This window comes from Nerophis lumbriciformis, linkage group LG03 (genome assembly GCF_033978685.3).
Source record: "Nerophis lumbriciformis linkage group LG03, RoL_Nlum_v2.1, whole genome shotgun sequence".
Taxonomy (NCBI): Eukaryota; Metazoa; Chordata; class Actinopteri; order Syngnathiformes; family Syngnathidae; genus Nerophis; species Nerophis lumbriciformis.
The window spans coordinates 68,527,254-68,539,154 of NC_084550.2; the positions used below are offsets into that span (position 1 = coordinate 68,527,254).

At 35.1% G+C, this 11,901-nt stretch overlaps 1 protein-coding gene across 2 annotated transcripts in view; it reads left to right on the forward strand.

The window, feature by feature from the left end:
• LOC133589063 (ras-related protein Rab-11B) overlaps positions 1-10,591 on the forward strand; it is a 38,720-nt gene extending 28,129 nt beyond the window's left edge. The window contains exons 4-6 of one of the 2 annotated variants that reach the window (XM_061941761.2): positions 9,892-9,972; positions 10,036-10,194; positions 10,278-10,591. In XM_061941761.2, the coding sequence (XP_061797745.1) occupies positions 9,892-9,972; positions 10,036-10,181 (227 nt within the window). In that variant the 3' untranslated portion in view covers positions 10,182-10,194; positions 10,278-10,591. Of the gene's footprint in view, positions 1-9,891; positions 9,973-10,035 lie in introns of both variants that reach the window. The other variant, XM_061941753.2, reaches the window with a different exon arrangement.
• Positions 10,592-11,901: the final 1,310 nt, after the last annotated feature.

Here is an 11,901-nt window from a genome sequence, read left to right on the forward strand (position 1 = left end):
CTGGGACCTCGATTTCCAAAGGAAATGCAAAATTTGCATGGTTGGGTGATGGTTTGGGGTGCCATGTCATCTACTGGTGTCGGTCCACTCTGTTTCCTGAGATCCAGGGTCAACGCAGCCGTCTACCAGCAAGTTTTAGAGCACTTCATGCTTCCTGCTGCTGACCTGCTCTATGGAGATGGAGATTTCAAGTTCCAACAGGACTTGGCGCCTGCACACAGCGCAAAATCTACCCATGCCTGGTTTACGGACCATGGTATTTCTGTTCTAAATTGGCCCGCCAACTCCCCTGACCTTAGCCCCATAGAAAATCTGTAGGGTATTGTGAAAAGGAAGATGCAGAATGCCAGACCCAAAAACGCAGAAGAGTTGAAGGCCACTATCAGAGCAACCTGGGCTCTCATAACACCTGAGCAGTGCCAGAAACTCATCGACTCCATGCCACGCCGCATTAACGCAGTAATTGAGGCAAAAGGAGCTCCAACCAAGTATTGAGTATTGTACATGCTCATATTTTTCATTTTCATACTTTTCAGTTGGCCAACATTTCTAAAAATCCCTTTTTTGTATTAGCCTTACACAATATTCTAATTTTGTGACACACGGAATTTTGGATTTTCATTTGTTGCCACTTCAAATCATCAAAATTAAATGAAATAAACATTTGAATGCATCAGTCTGTGTGCAATGAATAAATATAATGTACAAGTTACACCTTTTGAATGCAATTACTGAAATAAATCAAGTTTTTCAAAATATTCTAATTTACTGGCTTTTACCTGTACATTTCCATAGTTTAGTTAGCTGAGGTATATAATGTACAGTGTATTTTGTCAACAACTGTATGTGTGTAAAATATTTCTTGTGCTGAGCGATCATAAAACGGCTGCAAAAGACGCACTGGCTGAGGCTCGCCTCCTGCACCCCAGCCGTAGAATTGTTATATCAACTAAAGCCCACACTTAAACTTTCCACGTGCAAGATTGAATCTATTTAAAAAAAGTATTTCATAAGAAGCCAAAAAGTGCAAAAACAATAATGTTGGTGTTGGAGGAGTTGTGAATGACTGCAGGGCCACAACATTAGGTACACCTGCAGACTGCAGGTGTACCTAATTCACAACTCCTCCAACACGAACATTATTGTTTTTGCACTTTTTGGCTTCTTATTAAATAACTTTTGTAACCTATTTTCATGGGCTTTCCTCTTTGTGATGTTAAGTTCCTGTTATGCGCTGTTATACAGTATATGCCTTGAGCTCTTATTTTGAAGGCGCTAAGAGCGGAAGTGATGTCACGTTGCGGAGGTTTTTGAAAGAAGGTAAATAAAGTGGTCCTCGTGTAAACTGGAGCCTCCGTGTTTGTTATTTTGTAGTTTCATACAGTATAGGCGACATTTATAAACCCTCGGTTACACTTTTTTAAATAGATTCAATCTTGCACGTGGAAAGTTTAAGTGAGGGCTTTAGTTGCGGCGCATGGACTTAATTTCTAAGTAAAGGTAAGACCATAATAACGTTTTTTTTTATTAAATGTGCTTTTTTGTGTGCTACAGTTTGTATGTGTAAAGTTAAAGTTAAGTTAAAGTACCAATGATTGTCACACACACACTAGGTGTAATGAAATTTGTCCTCTGCATTTGACCCATCCCCTTGATCACCCCCTGGGAGGTGAGGGGAGCAGTGGGCAGCAGCGGCGCCGCGCCTGGGAATCATTTTTGGTGATTTAACCCCCAATTCCAAGCCTTGATGCTGAGTGCCAAGCAGGGAAGAATGCTGGTATGAGCTTTTAAACATAACCCGTTAACTGCTGCCAATCAAATGGTGAATAAGATACTCTTTAGGGTTCATATGTTTGTAAATCTGACTGTGATGAATTCAGTGCCTCACCAGCCATCAACCTCACCGCACGTCACTGATATATATATATATACATACATATATACACACACGTTAGGTCAGGAAAAAACACAGAGGCTATATCATCCCTACAAGCCTGTTTCACGGGTTTCCCTGCTCGTCAGGGGATTTTATTTCGAGCAGCGAAACCTGCGAAACAGGCTTGTAGGGATGATATTGCCTCTGTATTTTTTCCTGACCTAACGTATATTCCGCTCTACCCCGGTATTGAGCACTGTCTCACGGATAGACCACAGAAACCTCCACTAATATATATATATATATATATATATATATATATATATATATATATATATATATATATATATATATATATATATATATATATATACATACATATATACATATATATGTGTGGGAAAAAAATCACAAGACTATTTCATCTCTACAGGCCTGTTTCATGAGGGGGGGTACCCTCAATCATCAGGAGATTTTAATGGGAGCATTCGCATACCATGGTTTATATAGGGCACAGAGTGGGTGGGTACAGGCTGGCCTAGGGGCGTGGTGATTGGCTCATGTGTTACCTAGGAGGTGTTTCCGTCTATGGCGGCATGTTGTTACAATTTCGCTGCGCTTGTTGAGGGATGACAGGTCTGGACGGTAAATAATAAACAGTTTCTCTTTCAAGCATAGGTTGCATCTTTTATTACCACTATTGTAAGGTGTGCTGGATGCAAGAATTTGCCATGTTATTGAATATTCAACATTATTGTCTTTGAGGTCCCAAATGTGTTTGCTGAGTTCTGTGGTATTTCGCAGGTTTTTGTTCCTGAAAGAAGCCTTGTGATTGTTCCATCTGGTTTTGAATTCTCCCTCGGTTAATCCTACATATGTGTCGGATGTGTTAATGTCCTTGCGTATTACCTTAGATTGGTAGACAACTGATGTTTGTAAGCACCCCCCGTTGAGAGGGCAATCAGGTTTCTTTCGACAGTTACACCCTTTGTTGGTTTTGGAGTCGCTCTGTCTGGGGGCCGACGGCTCATTTGCAATTGTTTTGTTGTGGTTTGAGATGATTTGTCGTATATTGTTCATGCAGCTGTAGCTCAATTTAATGTTGTTCTTGTTGAATACTTTTCTTAGGGTGTTGTCTTTGGGAAAGTGTTTGTCAATCAGATTGAGGAATTTGTGTCCAATGTTCGTTGAGACGTTTTTGCTGTATGGGGGGTTGTACCAGATGATGTCGTTTCGTTTTCTGTTCTTTTTTGGCTGGTTTTCTGGCGTGGGTTCATAGGTGAGGGTGAAATTGTATCCGCTTTCATCAAGGGCTTTTTGGTACGGGGGGGTTGCTTGGTCAAATTCAGCTTTGCTAGATGACAGCATCGATAGCCTTTTATTGATTCCGGTAGGTATTCTTTTCGTGGTGGTGGGTGGGTGGTTGCTGTCATGGTGCACGTATTGGAGTGTTGTGTTGGGTTTCGTGAATGGTTGGTAGCTGTTATTTCTCAGGTTGAAAGTGACGTCAAGGAAGTTGACGGTTTGCTTGTTGGCTTATATATATATATATATTTATTAACTTTTAACTTTAATATATGTATATATACACATCTATATGCTTTTAATCAAACTTAATTCTAATAATTATATATATATATATATATATATATATATATATATATATATATATATATATATATATATATATTTGACATTCATGAAAAAAGTGTTAAAAATTGTTTAATTATGCTATTTAAATATTGTTACTTTGCAATTAAAAAAAATATTGAACAATTTATTTACTTTCCCAGAGGATCTGAATGATGCAAATATTTTGTCATAATATTCCAAAGTTTTCAGTGGGGAAACAACTTAAATGTTGTTGTATTTGAACATGTTTTGTTGAGAAAAATAAAAATTTAAACATTTTTAAAAAAGGGGGGAAAAAAAGGAAGAAAAAAAAAGAGAAAACAAAAAGGAAAAAAAGAAAAGAGAAAAAAAATAAATAAATAAAAGAACATGTTTTGTTCAAGAGACATAGTTGGGACACAAAGTTACATAAATGTGTAAGAAATAGAATCTTTTTTTTTAACACACCGATGACAAAAATCAATCTTTTTTTTTTAATTTATCTGAAACGAGTTTTAGTCTTTTCCTTTTTAAATAAAAGTTACATTTAATTGAATGCACGTTTTGTACCTAAACAAAATCATTTGTTCAATAATTGACGTTTTTGGAGCAAAAAAAAACATTTTAATTTCCTCATCAAACCATAGCTCCTGAGCCAGGAACAGACCCCACTACCACTATTTACCAGGCCAGCCCTCACGCTACACCATCGTTTGCCTTTATATCATTTTCAGTGGCTGAGCAGGAAGAGGCTAGGAATTTTAGTGGTGAAATTTGTCTTTTTTTAAATTTTTTAAATCAAATTTCAACTCCATTGAATGCAGGTTTTTGTACCAAAACGAAAACAATTGTTCAATAATTGATGTTTTTAAGAGCAAAATAAAAATGTTAACTTCCTAACTAGAAAATTCCCGCGTATCTCTGGCTGGGGGTCGCCAGAAGCCGCCGTACTTATTAGATGGTCTACATCCGTGAGTTTTAGGTGTAACTGTACAAAACGAGCCACAGAGCTAGCCTAAAACAGTGGCATGTTTACATAAAAATGCTAACACTTAGCATGTGTGCTAATGATAGCATGATAACAGTCAGCATGTTTCATATACCAGGTTATACGACTCAAAAGTGTATGGCTGCGGAAATAGAAAACAAAAAGTGTAAAAGTAGATGAAAAAGTTAGCAAGCCAAAGTTAGCTTGCTAGCATGCTATCGTTTGCATGCTAACAGTTAACAAGTGTCACATACCAAGTTATGACTCCGGGCTAAATGAGACGTTAAGCACCGAGCTACGTGAAAGAATAGCTGAGCTACAAGAGGAGGTAATCTTTCTGGAAATATCCGCCATTATAAAAAGGTGCGTACCCATTCTATTGGGCCATTTTTTTGTTTATTCGTGAATAACGTCGCCGTGGTAACAAGAAATGCTCACAATTTAAATTCCCCCCCGTCGGCGCGAACGAGACCTTTCCGACGGTATAACATATGTGGGGTTTCAATGGCCGGATTGTCGTGTATTAGACATAATAGAAACGTGCGGAACAAGAATAATAAAGCTGGACAGGACAAAAAGTAATAATAAAAAAAATAAACAAATAAATAAATAAATAAATAAATAAACCATAGCCTCCTGAGCCAGGAACAGATCCCACTACCACCATTTACCAGCCCAGCACTCACACTCCACACCAACGTTTGCCTTTATATTATTTTCAGTGGCGGAGCAGGAAGAGGCTAGGCATTTTAGTCGTCAAATTCTCCGTTAATTAACATTTGACACATTTCGGCAGGGGAGCCCGTGAATATAACATTTCCAAAGTATTCAAATAGTTATTTTTATGGCAAAAGTCCAACTTTGGGCAGCAGGAAACGAATGCTATTTTTCAGTGTGCAAGGTTTAAATGAACCTTTCAAATCGTATTTATTAAATCTAGAGATGTCCGATAATGGCTGTTTTGCCGATATCCGATATTGTCCAACTCTTAATTACCGATTCCGATATCAACCGATACCAATATATACAGTGGTGGAATTAACACATTATTGTGCCTAATTTTGTTGTGACGCCCCACTGGATGCATTAAAGGTTTTCCAAAATAAATCGACTCAAGTTATGGAAAAAAAATGCCAACATGGCACTGCCATATTTATTATTGAAGTCTCAAAGTGCTTTTTTTTTTTTTTTTAACATGCCTCAAAACAGCAGCTTGGAATTTGGGACATGCTCTCCCTGAGATAATCCTGATACCCACTACAACTATGGGAGAGAGAGCATGAGGAGGTTGAGGTAATAATAATAATAATAATAGATTTTATTTGTAAAAAAGCACTTCACATTGAGTAAACAACCTCAAAGTGCTACAGTGTATTAAAAAAATAAAAAATAAATAAAAAGATAATAAAAAAATTTAAAAAAATTAAAACTAAAATAGCCAAAACTAGTATGCATATATCTAAAAAAAAAGGCTTTTTAAAAATTTTTTTTTTTTTAAAAACATTTTTAAAATAAAGGGTTTTTAAGCCTTTTTTAAAAGCATCCACAGTCTGTGGTGCCTTCAGGTGGTCAGGGAGAGCGTTCCACAGACTGGGTGGGTGGGGTTGAGGTAATAATAATAATAATAATAATAATAGATTTTATTTGTAAAAAAGCACTTCATATTGAGTAAACAACCTCAAAGTGCTACAGTGTATTAAAAAAAATAAATAAATAAAAAGATAATAAAAAATAAAAATAAAATTAAAACTAAAATAGCCAAAACTAGTATGCATATATCTAAAAAAAAAAGGCTTTTTTTAAAAAACATTTTTAAAATAAAGGGTTTTTAAGCCTTTTTTAAAAGCATCCACAGTCTGTGGTGCCTTCAGGTGGTCAGGGAGAGCGTTCCACAGACTGGGTGGGCGGGGTTGAGGTAATAATAATAATAATAATAATAATAATAATAGATTTTATTTGTAAAAAGCACTTCATATTGAGTAAACAACCTCAAAGTGCTACAGTGTATTAAAAAAAATAAAAAGATAATAAAAAAAATAAAAAATAAAAAAAATAAAATAGCCAAAACTAGTATGCATATATCTAAAAAAAAAAAGGCTTTTTAAAAAAAACATTTTTAAAATAAAGGGTTTTTAAGCCTTTTTTAAAAGCATCCACAGTCTGTGGTGCCTTCAGGTGGTCAGGGAGAGCGTTCCACAGACTGGGTGGGCGGGGTTGAGGTAATAATAATAATAATAATAATAGATTTTATTTGTAAAAAGCACTTCATATTGAGTAAACAACCTCAAAGTGCTACAGTGTATTAAAAAAAATAAAAAAATAATAAAAAATTTAAAAAAATTAAAACTAAAATAGCCAAAACTAGTATGCATATATCTAAAAAAAAAAAAGGCTTTTTAAAAAAAAAAAAACATTTTTAAAATAAAGGGTTTTTAAGCCTTTTTTAAAAGCATCCACAGTCTGTGGTGCCTTCAGGTGGTCAGGGAGAGCGTTCCACAGACTGGGTGGGCGGGGTTGAGGTAGTAATAATAATAATAATAATAGATTTTATTTGTAAAAAGCACTTCATATTGAGTAAACAACCTCAAAGTGCTACAGTGTATTAAAAAAAATAAAAAAATAAAAAGATAATAAAAATTTTTTAAAAATTTAAACTAAAATAGCCAAAACTAGTATGCATATATCTAAAAAAAAAAGGCTTTTTTTTAAAAAACATTTTTAAAATAAAGAGTTTTTAAGCCTTTTTTTAAAAGCATCCACAGTCTGTGGTGCCTCCAGGTGGTCAGGGAGAGCGTTCCACAGACTGGGTGGGCGGGGTTGAGATAATAATAATAATAATAATAGATTTTATTTGTAAAAAGCACTTCATATTGAGTAAACAACCTCAAAGTGCTACAGTGTATTAAAAAAAATAAAAAAATAAAAAGATAATACAAAATTTAAAAAAATTAAAATTAAAATAGCCAAAACTAGTATGCATATATCTAAAAAAAGAAAAGAAAAAAAAAAGGCTTTTTTTTTTAAAAAACATTTTTAAAATAAAGGGTTTTTAAGCCTTTTTTAAAAACATCCACAGTCTGTGGTGCCTTCAGGTGGTCAGGGAGAGCGTTCCACAGACTGGGTGGGCGGGGTTGAGGTAATAATAATAATAATAATAATAATAATAGATTTTATTTGTAAAAAGCACTTCATATTGAGTAAACAACCTCAAAGTGCTACAGTGTATTAAAAAAAAGAAAAAAGATAATAAAAAAATTAAAAAAATTCAAACTAAAATAGCCAAAACTAGTATGCATATATCTATATATAAAAAAAAAAAGGCTTTTTTTTTTTAAAAACATTTTTAAAATAAAGGGTTTTTAAGCCTTTTTTAAAAGCATCCACAGTCTGTGGTGCCTTCAGGTGGTCAGGGAGAGCGTTTCACAGACTGGGTGGGCGGGGTTGAGGTAATAATAATAATAATAATAATATATTTTATTTGTAAAAAGCACTTCATATTGAGTAAACAACCTCAAAGTGCTACAGTGTATTAAAAAAAAATAAAAAATAAAAAGATAATAAAAAAAAAAAAAAAATTAAAACAAAAATAGCCAAAACTAGTATGCATATATCTAAAAAAAAAAGGCTTTTTTTAAAAAACATTTTTAAAATAAAGGGTTTTTAAGCCTTTTTTAAAAGCATCCACAGTCTGTGGTGCCTCCAGGTGGTCAGGGAGAGCGTTCCACAGACTGGGTGGGCGGGGTTGAGGTAATAATAATAATAATAATAATAATAGATTTTATTTGTAAAAAGCACTTCATATTGAGTAAACAACCTCAAAGTGCTACAGTGTATTAAAAAAATTAAAAAATAAAAAGATAATAAAAAATTTAAAAATTTAAAACTAAAATAGCCAAAACTAGTATGCATATATCTAAAAAAAAAAAGGCTTTTTTTAAAAAACATTTTTAAAATAAAGGGTTATTAAGCCTTTTTTAAAAGCATCCACATTCTGTGGTGCCTTCAGGTGGTCAGGGAGAGCGTTCCACAGACTGGGTGGGCGGGGTTGAGGTAATAATAATAATAATAATAATAATAATAGATTTTATTTGTAAAAAGCACTTCATATTGAGTAAACAACCTCAAAGTGCTACAGTGTATTAAAAAAAATTAAAAAATAAAGATAATAAAAAATTAAAAAAAATTAAAACTAAAATAGCCAAAACTAGTATGCATATATCTAAAAAAAAAAGGCTTTTTAAAAAAAAAAATATATATTTTTTTAAATAAAGGGTTTTTAAGCCTTTTTTAAAAGCATCCACAGTCTGTGGTGCCTTCAGGTGGTCAGGGAGAGCGTTTCACAGACTGGGTGGGCGGGGTTGAGGTAATAATAATAATAATAGTAATAATAATAATAATAATAATAGATTTTATTTGTAAAAAGCACTTCATATTGAGTAAACAACCTCAAAGTGCTACAGTGTATTAAAAAAAATAAAAAGATAATAAAAAAATAAAAAAAAATTAAAACTAAAATAGCCAAAACTAGTATGCATATATCTAAAAAAAAAAAAAGGCTTTTTTTAAAAAACATTTTTAAAATAAAGGGTTTTTAAGCCTTTTTTAAAAGCATCCACAGTCTGTGGTGCCTTCAGGTGGTCAGGGAGAGCGTTCCACAGACTGGGTGGGCGGGGTTGAGGTAATAATAATAATAATAATAATAATAATAATAGATTTTATTTGTAAAAAGCACTTCATATTGAGTAAACAACCTCAAAGTGCTACAGTGTATTAAAAAAAATAAAAAGATAATAAAAAATTTAAAAAAAATTAAAACTAAAATAGCCAAAACTAGTATGCATATATCTAAAAAAAAAAGGCTTTTTAAAATTTTTTTTTTTTTAAATAAAGGGTTTTTAAGCCTTTTTTAAAAGCATCCACAGTCTGTGGTGCCTTCAGGTGGTCAGGGAGAGCGTTCCACACACTGGGTGGGCGGGGTTGAGGTGGGGGAGTTAGTGCTGCAAGGGGTTCTGGGTATTTGTTCTGTTGTGTTTATGTTGTGTTACGGTGCGGATGTTCTCCCGAAATGTGTTTGTCATTCTTGTTTGGTGTGGGTTCACAGTGTGGCGCATATTTGTAACAGCGTTAAAGTTGTTTATACGGCCACCCTCAGTGTGACCTGTATGGCTGTTGACCAAGTATGATTGCATTCACTTGTGTGTGTGTGAAAAGCCGTAGATATTATGTAATTGGGCCGGCACGCAAAGGCAGTGCCTTTAAGGTTTATCGGCGCTCTGTACTTCTCCCTAAAAAGTCATAAATGTAACTTTTTGAAACCGATAATTTCCGATATCACATTTAAAGCATTTATCGCAAAGCATTATTTAATTTTCCCGTGCATCGGACAATATGTTTGATGTTGAAATGTGTTTTGCAGAGAAGAACAACTTGTCATTCATAGAAACTTCCGCCTTGGACTCCACAAACGTTGAAGAGGCCTTCAAGAACATCCTCACAGGTGAGCGTGTTCCGGTATCGGCACCACGCTCCAGCTGAACTGAGGTTTGTGTTCCAAACGCAGAAATCTACCGCATCGTGTCGCAGAAACAGATCGCGGAGCGATCGGCTCACGACGAGTCCCCGGGGAACAACGTGGTGGACATCAGCGTACCCCCCACCACGGACGGCCAGAGGGGGGGCAAGCTGCAGTGCTGCCAGAACCTGTAGCCCCATGACCACTGTGCGAGCGGGTTCGGAATTGGGAGTCCAGTGCTGGTACACGTCTGGCTACTTAGTCTGAATCCACACCCTTTTTGTTTTTAGGTTGTGTGATGCCACAGAAGGAATTGATTCCAAGTAGTAATCTGACCCAGTTTCAGCCCACAAGTGAGTGCAAAAACACGAGTACCTGACTCAGCAAGGATGGTGTCGTAAAGTCGCCGGTCCAGTGGCACCAGCACTCCTGTTCTTGGACTCCACTTCCTGTTCAGTCATCTCAACGAGTGGTAGTAATGCTGCTGATGCTTATTTCCTGTAAAATATATTCCTTTTTTCTTTGTTTTGGTTATTGTTTTGATAGCGTGTCTGCACACATACATTATATTAATGCCATGAAAATAAATTTTACAGTATTATGAGTCTGTGTCGCTTATTGCACACTTAGTTGCGCTTTTTGTCTTACAGCCTTCATTATTGTATTCGTGATTGTCCTTGTCAGGTTCAAACACTGATGACATCTATTAAACAAGACACGAAGCAAGGAATTAAACAGAGCCAGAAATACATTTGGCTCAATTGAGGAGAGCCGTCTGGGCTGTACTTGTCAGGACTTGGACTACGGAGTTTTTGTTTCCCCAAGATGCAAGTGAACTTGGATCGGACATGGCTTGAAGGTGGGTACATGATTTATTTATAAATTATTACTATCAAAAAGGAACAAACGAAAAGCGCGCACAATGGCGGAGGTAAAAAAAAAACTTGGCGAATGAAAACAAAACTTGCACAAAGGCAGAAACTGAACACGAAATAACAAAACACTTACTGTGGCATGGGACCGTGAACAGGGCTTGAAACGAGAGGATAGCAGGGTTAGAAAAGATATGACACCAGGACGAACAACAGAAAATGAAAAGCTTAAATAACACAGACATGATTAACAACAGGTGCGTGACTCAAAACAGGTGCGTGACATGACAGGTGAAAACTAATGGGTTGCTATGGTGACAAACAAGAGTGCATAATGAGTCCAAACGTGGAACAGGTGAAACTAATGGGTAACCATGGAAACAAGACAAGGGAGTGAAAAGCCAGAAACTAAAGAGTCAATAACTAAACAAAACATGACTAAAACAAAACATGATTACACAGACATGACAGCACTCTTGTACAGTCTCCATCACGCTCTGGCGAAAGATTGCACGCCTCCTCTTTTATTTGGACTTTCCCTGATTACATGGCAACAGCTGTTTCTAAGGGACGGGGGTTGTAAACAGCCATCGCCTTTGATTAAAACAGTTTGAAAAATTGGTTTGAAAAAAATACAACCACCATAATTAAATTAAAATTAAAATTAAAATAGGCTTTTAACACTACGTGAGTTGTGTGGTCCTCTGTTGTCCACTGTGTTTTTAAAATGTTGCTTTCTATTTACTGTTTTAATTGGTTTTACCCTTTGAAATTGTTTTTAATCATATTTATTTTATATTGTTTTTAATTGTGTTTAATATTGTTGTGCAGCACTTTGGAAACATTTTGTTGTTTAAATGCGCTATATAAATAAAGTGGATTGGATTGGATAATAAACACAGTTATATATGTAACTGAACATTAATTTTTGACACACTAGGTTAAGCAGTTACACAATCGTATTATTAATATTTTTGTTCTTTTCTTACATGGGAAAATAATTCCCAATTCCAATACCGATACCTTGTGCTAAAATTTAAGA